General features: G+C 18.3%; 1 protein-coding gene across 8 annotated transcripts in view; it reads left to right on the top strand.

The window, feature by feature from the left end:
- Ca-alpha1T (Ca[2+]-channel protein alpha[[1]] subunit T) overlaps positions 1-18,522 on the top strand; it is a 190,110-nt gene that overhangs the window by 151,597 nt on the left and 19,991 nt on the right. For all 8 annotated transcript variants that reach the window (XM_086912427.1, XM_086912429.1, XM_086912428.1 and 5 more), the window contains 5 exons: positions 555-710; positions 5,156-5,290; positions 9,442-9,732; positions 13,157-13,308; positions 13,447-13,593. In XM_086912427.1, the coding sequence (XP_086768553.1) occupies positions 555-710; positions 5,156-5,290; positions 9,442-9,732; positions 13,157-13,308; positions 13,447-13,593 (881 nt within the window). The remainder of the gene's footprint in view (positions 1-554; positions 711-5,155; positions 5,291-9,441; positions 9,733-13,156; positions 13,309-13,446; positions 13,594-18,522) is intronic.

The following is an 18,522-nucleotide window of genomic DNA, read 5'->3' as shown; positions in this document are numbered from 1 at the left end:
CGCTGTCGCCAGTATTATTATCTTGCTCTTTTTTTTTTTTAATGAATAACTGCATCATATTGTTATGCTTGTTGCCTATATATGATTATATTATACATATATCGCGGTTGAGAAAGATCTAACTAAATCCAGTCGAGTAAACCGTTTCGTTTCTAAAACGAAATCTTTATTATAACGCGTTGAAAACAGAGAGAAATTCGCGATTAAGTGGGTGCAAGTATAATTTATAATCCATAGAAATGAGAATACCGATGCTAAATAATTAATCGGTATTATATATTGTACTTCTCTTTCATCTCTTTTCTTTTTTTTTTTTTTCTATTCTCTCAATTTCCGGAATGTAGAACTAGCGGATCAAGTGACTTAAGGCTAGTTCTTCCAAGTAAATGACACGAACGATCGATTAATAATTAGTTTCGTAAAATTCGATAGATTTCTAATTTTATATTTTGTTTGTCGTGAATTTAGACTATTTTTTGGCTATCGTTCGAATTGTAACGAATGATATTTATGTTTTTTTATATGAAGAATTTTTCCTTTTCCGTTTCGTATAGATCTTGACGCAGGAAGATTGGAACGTCGTATTGTTCAATGGAATGCAGAAGACGTCTCATTGGGCAGCTCTTTATTTCGTCGCATTGATGACCTTTGGAAATTACGTCCTATTCAATCTGCTGGTCGCCATTCTTGTCGAGGGATTCTCTTCGGAGGTATGATTATTTCATTCATGCATTTGGTAGTTCAGTTGTTAATTTTAAATATTTTTATTCTATTCTGTGTTGAATAATACAAATTATTTTTGGAGAAAATGAATAGTTATTGATTTAATATTAATTCATTAGATAATTAATAGTAAATGTCTTTTATATATCTTTGTGAATTTAATAATTACGATAGGATGAGGTTTTTTAATAACGAAAACTTGATTTGATTTTTTAAAAATTATAAAAATTATTTTTTATAATGATATATAAAATTTGATCAACAAATTGTTTGAAATGCTGCAAATTACTTAAAAATTATGATTTTTATTATTTTTATAAATTTTTTTTCAGTTATTTATTATTTGATATAATTTTGATTTTTATCAAATAGTGTTTCTTGCTAAAATAATTTTAGATGAAAAAATTTAGTCTAGAAATAAATCGAAAAAATTTATCATTTCACAAATATTTTTAATTTACTCATTTATTATAAATATTCAAAATATATAAATTTATAAATATATAAATATATAAATTAATATATAAAATATTAATAAATTTTTAATATATGGTTAAGAAAAAAAGATATTATAATAAAAATATTTAAAAACATATAAAAAAAAACGATTCAAAATTTCGAAGCCTTCGAAAATTAATTTAGAAAATATCTTTTATAGTATTGAATCTGGAAGCTAAAAAAAATCATGCAATTCTATATTATTAATAGAAAGAAATATATATCACCAAATTTAATAATATTATTGTCAAAATTTTGAGTAGTTTTTATTATACATATAATTAATTAGTGAATTCTGATTTTCAATATAGTTGTAAAATATATGTACAATATATTTTGACATCTATCACTCTCATGAGAGATAAGTATCAAAATTTTCATAAATAAATCTTTATGAATATTAATATTAAAAATTTTTATATATCATTATATATTAGAATATACTGTATATATTATATATATATATTTAATAAAAATAAAATTTAGATTAGATTTAATAATTAATTAAGAAATTTAAATAATGATAAAATAATATAAATAATAAAATTATTTATTATTAATAGTAATTAATAATAAAATAAAATAATAAAATTTTAACAATAAAAATTAGGAATGTAATAATAATGTCTATTTCATAATATAAAATAAAATTAATAACATAAACAATATAATATTATTATTAATTCATTATTGAAAGAATTATTTGTTTATCAAATAATTATATTTTAGAATATTTTATTTAATTTTTTTTTAATTTTATTTAATTTGTTAATGCTGATGTAGAATTTTGTTATATTTTTATTACTATTTAATTAATTAACTTAAATAATTAAATTATTTAATTAATATAATTAAATATTAATTTAATATATATTTAATATAATACATAATTAATTTAATTATCAGAAATTATTTTATGTTTTAAATGTAAAAATATTCATTGTGAAATATAATTCGATATAATACAATAAATATTTAATGCATTTGTTTCGATATATGTTACTTGAACTTATTTATTTGAGTTTGGCTAAATAAACTAATAATATTCAACGTTATTATGAAGATTTGATAATTATATGCGCTCTATAAGAACATAAATCAATATTTTTTTTGTTAATAATTCGTTAATAAAGCCAAAATTAAAATTTTCATAAAGAAAAACTTGCTTATTCAGAAATCTTTAAATTTCAGTTAAGCTATGTTTTCTTATTTTTGGTATCATATATGTATATATAACCTTTTTAGAATTTAAAGTTTAGAATTATTGAGTTTTAGCTTAGTCTGACAATTAATTAAATTAAAATCATTTACTTTCTTTATTTTTTTCTATTTCGCAAAGAAAAGATTTGGCTTATAGCAATAATTCCTATAATTTCCTATAATTTTTTTATTCTTTAATGAATGAATAAAAATAAAAATAACTTTCAATTGTTAAATTATTCTTATCTAAAACCAGAAAATTTAAAATCAATAATAGTTACTAGTCATTCGATCATATATATATGAATGACTGAATGATTGAAATTATTTCAAGAATTGAAATTGATACATTTCTTCGATTTTAATGATTTTGATATTTTGATATTTTCAAACAAAGAGATATAAATCTTAAGGGAAGATATTTTGACACTTTACAAGCACAGTACAAATAGTTTCATCAAGAATCGAATGACATACTAAATGCTGGAACGTGCATTCCCTTAGGATACGACTTGCACTTAGAGGCCTTGATTCTAAAATATATCAAGGTCATTGAAATAGGTAAGATGCACTTTCTTCTATAGAATGTTCTATTTCTAAATTATTTGTTATTCGAAAAGATATTTCATAATTTTTTCATTGTTTAAACTTTCAATTGACAAATTAATTTACTGAAGTAAGTGATTTTTCTAATTGAAATTTAATGAATTCAATGAATTGATTTTTTAGTTGCTGATTTCTGTATCCTCCTTATATACACATATATATATACATATAAAATGTATATTATTTATATATTACATATACATGTATATATTTACGTATACATTGAATAAATTAAAATATTAATATTCAAGATTTTTTCAATATTCAAGATATAAATAACAATTTCTGAAAGTTTTAAAGAACATAAATAAATATTAATAAATATTATACATACATGTATATGTATATATTTATATATATAATATGTTATTTTTTCGAAAATAAAGATTATTTATTGTTAAATTTTAATAACGATTTTAAATATATAAACATGTTAAACATTTATGTTTTAGTAATATTTTTAAATTATTATTTTTCTTTTTATATAAATAGTAAATTATGAGAATTATATTATTATTATAAATGAATAAAAATTTTTATTCTTATTTTGTTCTTAATCAACAATAAACTATAAAAACTTTATTAATTTTTAAAATCTCTAACTTTTTTTTAAAAAAATATAAGTAATTAATAAAAATGATGCTTAATATTTCTAAAAAGTTTATAGGAAATATCATATTTTAAAATAATGAATTAAACAGTTTTAATGTTACCAAACAAAAAAATTACATGTATGTAAAAATTTTTATTGTAATTAAATAAATTCACTTTAAATAAATCTACACAACTTTAAACTTCATATTATCAAAAACTATATTTAACTAATCTAATACCAACATTATTAATAAATTATTATTTAAAAAACCTAGAATAATTGAATATTTATTTTGAACAATAAAATTTAGAATCTAAATGATGGGAAAAAAATTTAGATAACATATTATTTGAATAACAAAATCATTTGTTAATTTAATATTAGAGTATCAAAACGTTCGAATATTAGATCTCTGAATACATTTTTTCTATTATATTTTACTGCGCTATATAAAATCTTCGATCGAGTAAGTGTTCGGATATTGGAGATTTTACTGTATTTTAAATTTTGCTATATAAAATCTTCTTGGTGATAGAATGTTCGAATAAATATGTAGGTCTTTGAAGGTTCTAGTAGTATCATAAATTCTGTTATATGAAATCTTTTATATTGCAAAATGAAATAGATAGAAAAAATTTGCTCCATTTAAAAGAAAAAGTTTTTATCTTTGATCTTTTAATTTATGTATTAGTTAATGATTACTAATTTATTATTTCTAATATAATTTTTTATTGAAACTGTTATTATAATTCTCTTAATTTATTGAATATTATTGAATAAAAATAGATATGAAAAAATATTAAACTGTTATTATAATTCTCTTAATTTATTGAATATTATTGAATAAAAATAGATATGAAAAAATATTAAATTAATTGCAAAAACAATAATATTTTTATATATTTTGTATATGAAATTTAATTTCATAAACTTACAAAACATTACAAACATAATTAATATAAAATTTAATTTGTATAAAATATAGTTTTCATAAAAATATCTTTTTTATTTTTCTTTTTAAATTTTTTTTCAAAAAATTAAATAATTAAATCTTAATTATTATCTATGTTTAATTATTATCTTTAGTTTAATTTGAAATGTAAAGTTAAAATTTCTTTTGATTCTTAGTAAACTGTAATTACTTTTTAATTTAATATTGCAATTTTATATAAATATAATAACTTCCAGTAAATTGTATAAATTCTATTATGTTTTGATCTTTGATTATTGACTAATAATCAATAATAAAATATATATATAATTAAACATTCTTTTTCAATATTTTCTATTTACAAAACAAATAATGTTTAATTGAGTCAACGTAAAATTTATCAAAAAACAAAAAAAGTATAGAAGTATCTAATATTCATAATGCAATAATAATTAATACAGTAGTACATCAATCAAAAAATTATATAATAAAAATTATATAAGAAATATAGTAATAGATTAATGTTTAATATAAACAAAACTTTATACATAATTCTTTTAATCAAATGCAACAAATTAAAAAACATTGATTTATTTTTATAGAGAAATGAAAGAAGAGAACGAGAACAAAGAGAAATGGCTAGGCTTGCTGCGAAAGAAGCAGGAATAGGCAGTGACGATGGTTCTTCGAGAATTTCAAGATCTCATTCGATTACTGATAGCGATACCTATACCCAGGTAAGAAAGTAAATTGATTATTAATAATATAAATAAAAAAAAATGTTAATAAATGATATTATAACATGTATATTATACTATTATTATTATAATGTGATAATGCAATATGAATAAAAAGTTTAAAAAATTTTCAATAATAATTTTTGAATAATTTTGGAAATTAAAAAATTAGATCAAATAATAAAAATTATAAAATTCTATTTTAAAAAAGTATAATAAAATTGCATTTTTAAGATGTACTAATGCATAATAGTATATAAAATTATATCTAGTTATTCATTATTCAATATCATTTGATTTCATTAATATTTTTATTTATCTCTAAACATTTTAAATGTATATACAGTTTTTTTACATATAACGCACTATGTGTGTGTGTATATATATATATATATGTATATTGCATTTTCACCAATTATTATAAATAGATTATAATGGATATAGAATTAAGGAATTGTTATGAATAATTTTTTACATGATTAAAGAAATGGAGCTTAAATGGAAATTTGTTTTATTTTTTTAAACATAATAATGCGTATTATATTTTGAATATTATAAATTTTTACATATTTTACATATCATGTGCATTTTTTGAATTTTTGCATAAATATCCAAATACATAAAAATCCATAGTTTAATTATAAATAACAACAAATAGTTATAATTCTCTATTTAATGGAATTTTTGATGAGATATTTTTTTTTATCATTTCAAAAAGAAAAAAGATGAATAGTCTAAATTTCTTAAATAGAACATATATTACATTATATTACATTATTTCACATAACTTACGGGATAAATGTTTAATGAAATTGATTCAAAAATATATCTTTTTTGATTTTAATATGAAGAAAACATATTGAAATTTTATATCAAATTTTATATCTTATCATGTATGTATTTTTTTGAAAAATCATGCAACAATAATTGAGTTATAAGTTAAAAAAAACTGAATACACAAATATGAAACACAATTTGTAGAGAAGTTTATCACGTGTTTCTTGCATCTTTCTAAAAGCTTTATCGACCACTTCAAGTTATACCTATATTTGCGAAACATTTTATGCAAGAAGCAATTTGTTTGAAGAAGGGAGTAAAGCAATCTATCAAAGGAGGTTTATTTATCGATCAGTGGACAGCGATATCATTAATCAAATTAAGATATATGAAGTATATTTTTGTTTAAAATCTAACAGTAAAAAACATCTAAGAAAAGATAAATCAAATTATTATTTACTTATTTATTACTTTGTATAATCTAATTTATTTTGTTATATGTTTATAAATATTAATTTATTATATTTATTATATAATAAATATATTTATATAAAAATATTTATATATAAATATATTTATTATGTAATTATTATTTGTTCTATAAATTGTTTAAAATTATTTTTTTTAATAATATTAAAAAAATATATTTTATAATATAATATTTTATTCCTTTTCTATCACTAAAATAAATTATAAAAATAAAATTTCTTCATAAAATATATTGCTAAAATATATTCTGTTATTTAATAAAAACAGAGTAATGTGAATTAGATATAAATTTCTTAAATTTAAATTAAATTTTGAATTAAATCTATTATTCATTATTTATTTTAAAATAAAAATGTTAAATTAATATTTAACAACAGACAAAATAATTTTTTATTAAAGATTTATTTTTTATCACAAGTGACATTTTTGAAAATGATTCTGACACAACTTTAATAGCCGTCATTATTTATTTAAGTTTTTGTATATCTTCATGCGAAAAAAAATCCATTTTTCCATCTATTTCTTATTTTTCCTATTTAAACCAAGTGACGAATAATATCTTACTTTTATTCGAAACGTCATTTATCTTCTTGCTTGTCGTGAAATAGTTTCAGTAATATTTCTTGAAATATTATTGTTTATGGCATTTTTTTATCGATTTATTTTCTGATATAAAATCGCCAATCTTGATACGAATAAATGTTAAATGATTTTAATCTTTTTCAAATGTTATGTTGTAATTTTTTGTTATACTTTTTTTGAATTTAAATTCATATATTTTATTTATGATATTTTAAGTTTAATTTTTTTTATTTTGTTAACTTTAAAAATTATTTGTTAACATTTTTCAATCTTGCTAACATTTATTTATTACAATTATTTCTTTAGTATAATTAACGATAATTGAAGAATTCATTAAAAAATTAAAAAACGAATATAATATATTTTTTCTAAAAAAAAAAGAAAAGAAAGAAATGAATATAAAAATAAGTAAATAAATAAATATAAGAAAAATAATAAAGAAATATAAATAAAAATAAATATATATATAGAAGATTCTGTTATATATTGATGATTGTAATGATGTATTGTACAACTATTATACTTTTAAAGTTTTCAAGAAAAGCAAATAAGATTTAAATATAATTAGAATCTTTTAAACATTTAATTATTATTAACAAATTTATAAACATCATCCTTACAATTAAAATTAAAATTTTTTAAATTATTATTATAACTATAATAATCTTAAATAGTAATAATTCGTTTTAAAGACATAATTCTTTATTCTATTTATTTTTTATGAAAATTGCCTTTCGTTTCTTTTTTTGTGTTTTTAATTCAATATTTATAAAATAAAGAAAGAATGAAATAATAATTTATCTTTTATTCTATTAATTGCATATAAAAATTCAAATTTTACAAATGAATATAAAATAGTAATTATTATAAGGAGTAATTATAATTATTATAATGATAATATGATATCTAAAAGCATATAAATTTTTCTAGCTTAAAACTTATCATTATTTAAAGTTTTCTCATATTAAAATTTCGTTTTACTTATATTTATATTATTTTATATTCTTTGAGCCTTTCAATTTTGATGAATCAAAATTTAATGGATAGTATCAGTATTAGTTTGACAGCTTCAAATTCCTTAGAGACATTTCATATACAACCTAATAATTGCTTATTAAGTTAGATAACGTCATTCATAATTAATAGAAAGATGATGGGTATACGCTTATAAATAGAGCACAATGAATTTCGTCAGAATTTTTTTTTTCCGGATAAAGCAAATAATTTGTTCATTTCAGAAGAAATTATACTGCAATGAATTATAATTAATGAATAATAGTAATGAATTATTTTTTTTTGCGATTACAAAAGTTCTATTTTTATATGTTTAATATCTTTAAATTTTTTTAGTATAATTTATATTAATAATTCATTTAAGAAAACTTTTGTTAAAATTTAAACAGATAAAAAGATATAAATTAAATAGAAATCAAATATTTAAAATAATCCAATGTTATATATTTAATATATATTGATATATTGAAAAAATTTATTATTACTTATCTATAATATAAATGATTAATATTATATTAATGATATGTTAAATGTTTACAATATATATATACATATATACCTTAAAAGCTTACATTCTAGCATGAAAAAGAAATAAAAAGAAGAAACAAAATGTTAAAATTAATTTATTATATTTTTAACATATTTTCATATATTATTATGTCAAATTATATTATTAAAGATGAATACCACTGTGAAAAATAACTGGAAAAATTAAATTTTTTAAAACAGAATTTTATGAAAATATAAAATATAAAATAAAAATTTATTTTATCGATATATATTATATTAAAATTTATTTATCTATTATATATTATAAAATCTGTTATATAAAATACATAAAGTAAAGTACATAAAGCTTTGAAAATTATTTGCGTAAAATTTAAAATGTCATACAAGTAAAATATTCTAATCAAGTATTAGAATGTGTGAAAATTATACAAAAATAATATGTGTAAAATGTAATATATATGTATTACATTTATACACATAATATGTGTATAAAACGTAAAAGAAATAGATGATTCATTAAATAGATTATTATAAATTGTATATAAATAACAAGTTATCTTTAAAAAATTATTTTTAATTTCAAAAATTAATTAACAAATTAATTTAACAAAAAACATAATTTTTTATCTATTGAAGTATTACAACACATATATTACATATTAATTATTAAATTTCTGAATCCTTTCTTATTCCATTATTTCGTGGAATAAACAAAATTTATGCATATAAATACGAGAAAACTTGCAATTTACCCCAAGCAAGCAAATATTTAAATTTAGGATCGAAAGAATTCCTGGCAGAGTGCAGAAGAGTTGCGCAAATACAAAGACAACAACAGCAAGGAAAAGCAGAATACCGTATGGAAGCATCAAATGGACGAGCCTAAGTGTAATATTCAAAAGGAGAATAAAATGATGGGTGCTGCTGGTCAACCACCGATAATTACCCATACAGCGGCCACTCCTCAAGACTCACCGAACACTACCCTCGACGTCGGTTACAGAGATTTAAACTGTCGAGCTGTTTATCCTACTGCGGCATTGTCAATCGAATCTATCGATCGTTCAGGAGTACGTATATATTTTTTAAATAATTTTAGTATTTAATTCGTATCAGTTTTTTTATCATTAATATTTTGATATTTTAATACAATCATTGAAAACGTATTTGATCGCTTTTTAAAATAGAATAATTTATTTTAAAATTGGATACAATCTCTTTTTGATTATAAATGGCAATTTTTTCAGAATTGAATATATTAAATTTAAAGATTCGATATTATTTTATTTGTGAATATTTTATTTACACTTCAAAACAACAATGAACAATTATTTATAAAAACTTCTGTGATTATTCTTATTTTTTTTTATATACTTGGAGAAATTTATTTAAATAAATTTTGTTTAAGATTTATTTGAGATTGCATAATTTAATGGTATAAAATTATATAAATACAGAAATAAGTTTCAAAATAATATCATTGAGTTAAAGAAAAAAATAATAAAACCATGTAATAATTAAACTTCATAAATTAATTATTAGAAATAATATCATTAATATAAAAAAAGTATAAATGATTTATTAATAATATATTGTTGTCGATCTCTAATATATTCGATCATCATTTAAAATAGAATAACTTTTCTAAAATTATTTTATTATTATATATTATATATTATTATATATTATTATATATATTATATTATATATTATTATATATTATATACATTATATATTATTATAACTTATTCTAAAGTTGAATTGACAAGTAACTTAATTTTTTTTTGAAAATTTAGAAGAATTAATTTATTAGATAATGTGTAAAAAAAATTTTTTCAAAAATTAAAATTATAGATTTTGTCAGCTATATATATAAAATTTCATCGAAATTGGTTGATATAGAAAGAAGCAATAGACATCTAAGAAAAAGATCTATAATTTTAAAGAGCGATCGAGTACTTACGAAAGTTGTATTGAAAGCACATTAAATTTTCTTTCATGCAGGATTCACATATGCGATTCACGTATTTGATCATTCTTTTACATGGCAATTGATGTGAAATGAATAAATGAATCTCCATTTATATTCAATGTACGCGTTCGACTATAAGATATTCATCTGATGCAGTATCTAATTTCATAGTACAGTGAAATCTTTATATTCGTCATATTTTTTTCTTCGACAAAAAAATGCTTCGATATTCGTCCAAAAATTCAATATTTCTTACCTCTAGAAATTTCTTCTTTTGCATAATTTATTTTCTATTATTATGACTTTTCAATAAAAATTAAATTTCTACTTAAAATTTCATTTAGATATTTGAACCTCTAAAATCGAGAACAAGAATCGATTATATTTTTTTTTTGTTAATTCTTATTGAAAAAATTAATTTTATATTTAATATTTATCCGGATTTTTAATTTTATCAGGATTTGGAGATTTCATAGTATTATCTGTTTATTCATAGTATTATAAACTTGTCAATTTATTACGAATGATTCATGTAATTGTTATGCGAATGCTATTATTTGTTTTCATATTTCATTAATTTAATCGATTCGAAGAAAACCGTTGATCGAGATTAAGCAAGAATAATAAAATAAAATTATGATTCTGAATCTCACGAGAATTATCGTTTGAAACTTTTATAAACGACATACAGTAAAGAACATAAATCAATCAATCGATATTTCAAACTACTAATAACTTCGTAAAAAAACAAATTTCACAACAATCAAACTATTAATTTTAAAGCATAAAACTTTTACTTTCACATCCTAAGTTCGTTTTTTTAAAGATATTTTTATATCATATAGTAAATAGATAACATAAAAACATTTTTCTTTTCAAAAATATGAAAAATTTAATCGATTCTAAAAAACATTGAAAAATGTGTTTCGTGATTGAATTTACATTAGAATTGAAGATGAAATCTTTCGTTTACATTCTCAAACTTCTACAATTTTTTTTTCTTGAATTATTGAATACTTTGAATATATATTTAACTGGAAAAAAATTTAAATAAATTAAAATAGAAAAATTAAATAAGAAAAATTTAATGTTTTTTAAACTATAATTATAATATTCAAAGTTTAATAACTTTTAATAAAATTGAAAAAAAATCCTATAACAAATTTTAGATTACAGTAAAGAAAAGATTTCAATCTTCTCTCTACAATAGTCTATTGTGGATTCAATCACGAAAATAATTTTTCAGTGTTTCTACAGCAGATTGAATTTTTCAAATTTTTCAGAAAAAAGTATCTTCACTTTTTTATTTGCTACATGATATAGAAACATCTTTGAAAAAAAACGAATTCAAAAAATTTCACTTTAAAATTAGTTCATTTCTTGTCTAATTTTTTTTTTCTTACAAAGTTATAACAATTTAAAACATCGAGAATTTATCGAGTTGGTTAACTTATATTTTTTATTATGTGTATATCTGTGTATATATGATTGATATTCCGTAAATTGCGATTCAAAAATTACTGTGAAAAAAGACAAAAATATATTATAAATACTTATATTTTTGATCGAATATTTTATATTATATATACATAAATATTTAATCACTTTTATCTTTTCAAAAATAATTGTCTTAAACAAAAATATATCAAAATTATTTAAAATGATTTTAGATATTAATTAACTTATAATTATGATAATAATAATATCGAATATTCTGATGAAATTATTTGATTTGCCTTTAATATTCTTTATATAGAATGACATAAAATAATTTTGCATTTATTTTTTAAATTTTATAATAAATCAGAATTTAATGTATTATAAATGATACTTGTCGAAACCACATGTTTTTTGATGTGGAAAAATTATTTTGAGAAATAAATCTATAAAGTTATTTTTTTTTTGTATTTTTTGTTTGATGTTAAATAAAAAAATTATTTATAAAAAATTGAACATATTTCAATTTTTTAAACTAAAAATTCACTTTATCTTTTTGATAAAATAATTTAGATTCTTTTATATTTGTTATACCATACGGTTATTCTATGGAATAATTTATTTTAATTCTTAACCAAAATATAAAAAAACTTCTTATTTTCAAAAAATTATTACTATCTTAAAAATATCTTTGCATAAAAAATAAATAAAGTACCACATGATCTAATATCTTATACATGTTTACTTTTACATACACATTTATTTTAAAGATATTATTTTAAAGATATTATATAATATAAATAAATAATGTTTTTTGATGCTATATGCTTAAATTGTATTCTCTATGTCTAACAATATCGATGTTATTTATTTTGCAATTTTTTAAATTTTAATTTTAATTGAATTATATGAATATTAAGATACTTAAATTACATAGATAATTTTTCAAAAAGAGAATTTTTAAAAAAGGCGACATCTATATTTTTTTAATATTAAATAAATATTCATAATTTATTCTTATTCTCTATTTTGTTTTTAAAAATATACAAATTTTAATCCATTGCCTATGAAATTTTATTTTTTAGAGTCAGTGTAGTATTCCTTCCGGCTTGCTAAAGCTACCAGACGTTTCAAACAAAATACCAACTAAAAATCTCATTGCCGGACAATTTCCTCGACGAATAAGCCTTGTTACCGCTGTTATTAATCCAGCAACGAGAGAATCATCTAGTTCAAGGTATGTACATGCATATATTTTACATACAAAGTCAACTTTGTACATAGAAAATTAGAATAAATCATATTAAACGTAAAATTGAATGAAACCTTGTCGCTTTCATTCTACTTGAAATTGTATAACTATTTTTTGTTTCAGTCCACCAAGGATACAAAGGGGTTATTCGTGGAAATTATCACGGCCATCTTTGAGGAAGAAACGTTGGTCACAAACGGAAGATGAACCTCCTGGTAGAGCCACTGTTCTAAATAACGGTCGAAGCACTATATTAGGTTCCAATTCAACGTAAGTTTGAATAAATAATATAATATAATATTTGTAGATAAAAAAATAAAAAAAATAGTAAATAAATAATTTATAAAATGATTTTAATTAGATAACGTATTTATTATATATGATTTCTGAAATTTATTAATATCATTTTGGAAACTTTGTAGCTCTCAACGGGAATAATTTATTGATTTTAATATAATTGAATATTTTAAAATTTTTTGTTATATTAAATTATTTTAACCATTTCTTACTTTCATAACTTAACATGTTCGTCATATTGACACAATATTAAAAACATCAACAATGAAATGAAAAGATAAATAATTAATTTTGTTAATGATTTTATTCAAAATAAAAAAATTAATATTTACATAATATTCATATTTTTCAGATTTTATTCATGTATTCGATTTCGTATTATTCTCGATTTTACTATTGTTAATTTTGTTTCGCGATATAGAGAAGAAACGAAGAAAAGATTTTTAAAAATTTTTTTTTATGTATTTATTATTTATTCAAAGCATATTTAGCTGCAATCTGACAAAATAATATAACGAATGCATACTTGTATTAATTACAAAGCAATAAATTAATCGTCTAAAGAATTTTATAAAACATAAAAATTATATGTATCGAATTGACATATAAGATTCTTTTTATAACAAATGTTGTTATATCTTTTTATTACATATTTTGTCTAATAATATTAAATATTTTTTATATTTATATTTTCTTTTAGGTAAAAGTCTAGAATTAATTTTTTTACAAAAAACACAATAACATCATTTTTTAAAAAAATATATATAAATAACTCTTAAATTGCTAAATTTAAGAATATTTTAAGAATCCAGGAATAAGACAATAAAATTAATTCTATTAATAAAATAAAATTTCTATTCAATAAAATTAATAGTTACAAAATGTGCTTGAATATTATTGTGGAGAAGAACCATTTCTCTGGATTTTGAGAGACGATTGTTTTCTGCTATTGTTCTTACAAATAAATGTTGCAATTTAACATTTCACAATAAATGAAAGCATCAATAAATTAAAATAGTAACTTCTTTATCGTGCTCAATTACAATTGATGATTTTCATTTATGATACTCAGTGTTATTATTATATATATTTATTTTGAGTATTTTTCATCACGTATGCATATCATTGACTGAATTCGAAATATTTTATCTATAAAGATATTAATTTTCTATGTTATATTAATATTATATATTGCATTATACTTGGATTATTGGATTTCGATCGTATTATGTACATCAAAATTTGAGCGTCCTTTATACAACCATATTTAATGTATATATATATATATATTTAATTTAACATTAATTGAAACGTATTACTGATTAACTCATTGATATATTTTATTTATTAGTCGCTTAAAAACATATATAAATTATCAATTACAACAAAATTTGATTATGATAGATATTTCATATTTTGTACTAAAATGATTATTCTAAAATGACCAATATTTTATAATACGAACAAAGAAATTTTTTTTATTCTTTTATTTTTTTGATTTTCATTTAAATATTTACTTATTTTTTTTTGTACATATACAATTTCAAAAGGAATATGAAAAAATTTAATCATATTTTTCTTTTTAACAGTAATAGGTAAAAATATTATTCATGAGATTTAAAATAGAGGTGATATGATTGACTTGAAATTTTAAGTAATTATTAATAACGGATATGAATAAATAAAAGATTAAATAAAATACATCAAAATCAAACTTCTATATTAGATTTACGATTTACTTTATTAAGTAAATCTTGTTGATATATAAGAGGTATATTAATAATAAATTAATTAAAATATTTTAAAGTAGTGCCATAAAATAATAAAATCTTTTCATTCATTTCTGTACTAATAAAATATTGATTTTTATGTTTTTGTGATTTTTAAAATTATTTCATCATATTTTTTCTTCGATATTTAATTTCTAAATTCGTAGATATTAATTTCTAACTTGACATAAAATAGAAAAAAACAATCTACATATTGACATTATATTTAAATTGTTAAAATTAATTTTTTAAAGACAATAATAAAATATAATATCTTATGCATTAGATGATATGCATTATATGTAATGCATTAATTTTCTTCCTTACATATATTATGTTTTAATTTAATATATCTTATTTATTTTCATTAGAGATATTTTTATATATATTATAAATAATAGCAAATCATTATTAATCTGGTATTACAATATATTGTTTTTGATTATTTTTTAATAATTTTCTTTTCGATTTTGTAAAAATTGTATATCCCGAAAAAAAATATAAATAAAATTTTAAAAAAACTTAAAATAACTTTTTTCTCAAAATAGAATCAAGTAAAAATTTAAAAGATTAATTATTGCCTTAATTAATTATAAATCGCAATTAACGATTAAATTTTTAATTATTAATTACGATTAATCAATAAATATCTATCTTTAATTATTCATTGCGATTGAATTAAAAATTTAAACATCAATTGGATGATTGAATAACAACTGTTGAAATTCTTTTTTCAGAGATAATTACTATTCTATATGAAATTTGTTCAAACGTTTTCGTCTTATTTTTGATGTCGCTCGCGGCTAAGAGTCGATTAAAATATCGGAAGACGATAAAACCTATGTAAAGCATTTGTCAAATAATATTAGAGCACGATGCAATGAGATAAAATTTATTCATTTTTATTATGGACTACTTATTTCAAAAATTTTATAAAAATTATAAAAATAATTTTAAATGTCAAATATCAATTTTAATTATAATTTTAATCAAATCAATTTACGATTAATTTAATGATCAATAAATTAAATTAATTTTTCGATGATTAATTTTTTTAATCGTATATCTATTTTAAAAATTTTAATCTATTAATGTTTTATCCTGTTTTATATATTTCAATGTCAAATTTTGAAAGTTAAAATATTTTTTATCGAATATTTTAATGCAGTCAATTTCTGTTAATATTTAAATAATTAAATATGATAAAAAAAAAATTAAAATATTTGAGCAGAATAGAAACAAAAAATTATATTTTCGAAATTTTCATATGAAATTAACAAAAGAAGATTTAAGATTTATTCTAAATAAATCACTTTATTACATAATGAAAGTTTACTTTAATTTCTTTTATAAAAATATTTATAGGAAAAAATTTAAAAAAAATTTAAAAAATTGTAATAAATCAATAATCAAAAAGAAATTTAATAATTTTTTATTTTTGATTTTTATTATGTTTTGATTTAAAGAATTAAATTTAATAAATTTTTGAACATCTATAGTGATTCAATTTATGTACATTATTTTTAGAACAAACTTAGAAAGAAGATTTAACTTATTTAGTGATTTACTTTTAGATTTTTATAATTTGTTCTAGTTTTATATAAAGTTTTACTATCTATTATAATCGTCTAAAAAAAAATATTTCTTCAATTTTTAAGAGTGAGAGTATAAAGAAAAAAACTTACTTCATTATTTCTTTTATAATTCTGAACATAATATAGTTTGATATTCTCAATATTTTTAATTTTATTTTTTATTAGAAAAATTTATTATTTATCATATTAGAAAAACAATATTAATAGATACATAATATTATACTTATTTATAATTTTTTTCTTTTTATAATTATTTTTTTGAATTTATATATTATTACTCTTTAATAAAATAACTGAATTTTGTTAAAGTTAAATAAACTCTTTATATAATAATATTCTGAAAAAATAATTTTTTTAAAATGTACATATATAACAATTTAATTATATTTTTCTTCTATTTTCGTTTTTTTTAAACCATTGACTTTTTGTTAAAATTTCTTTCTTTTCTTTATTTTTTGAAAAAAATAATTTAAGTATATAATGAAAACTTTGCAAAATATAGAATTGTAATTTATTTAATTAATTTAATTATCAAATTACAATTATATTAATTTATTAATTGTTAAAAATATATATTTGATTATATATTAATATAAACATAATAAATTATAAATAAAACATAAAAATATTAATCATAGTATATAAAAGATACATAAAATGCATATATATATTATGCAAACATATATTAAATATTAATATTCAAATTAAAATGTATTATTTAATGAATAAAACAAATTTCTACTTAGAATTCTCTCTAATTACATTCATAAGAATATGAATTTGCATAAATGTTCATAATTTTCTGATAAATCATATTGAAAAGCCAATAGGATAATGAATAACATGCAACAACATTAACAGTGTTTATGAATATGAGCATGAGCAGAGAAACGTATCTAAAAATCCATCAAGTGATTGTTTAGAAATTAAATGCATATGTATTGATATATTTTCCCAAAATAATTTAATTAATTATTCTAAATAATTCAAATAAATAGTTCTTAATATCAAATAATTTTAAAAAATGTTATTTTTTATCTTTTCTTTTAATTTTTTCTACTATTGCATTAATATTTCATAATTCAAAGTTTACTGTTAAAAATCAATAAAATAAAAGACATACAATATATATACAACTATGACTTTTGCTTTTTATTCAAAATTGCAATATTTTTTATTATGATAAGTCATAAAGACTTTAATAATCATTAACAAATTAAAAAAAATAAATATATTTATATTATTTTTATTTCTCTGCAATTAATTTTTGACATTATGATCAATATGAATATTTTGTAAATATTATTTATAACATTAATATCTTTATTAATCGATTTTAAGATCATGATATATTAATTCATTCAAATTATTCATTTTTAAAATAATATAAGAAGTCAATATTTTCTTATATATATCATTAAAAATATATTTTTTTATATTTTATTGTTTTTTCAAATTATATTATTAATATTTTTTCTCTTTTGAAATATTGGAGTAAAAGAAATGTGCATTAAAATGTTAAAGATGCATTTCTTTGT

This window comes from Apis florea, unplaced genomic scaffold, assembly GCF_048593485.1.
Source record: "Apis florea isolate Af1SG1 unplaced genomic scaffold, ASM4859348v1 contig_3391_pilon, whole genome shotgun sequence".
Taxonomy (NCBI): Eukaryota; Metazoa; Arthropoda; class Insecta; order Hymenoptera; family Apidae; genus Apis; species Apis florea.
Note: the sequence above shows the minus strand (reverse complement) of the source record. Positions and strands in the feature narration are given on the sequence as shown.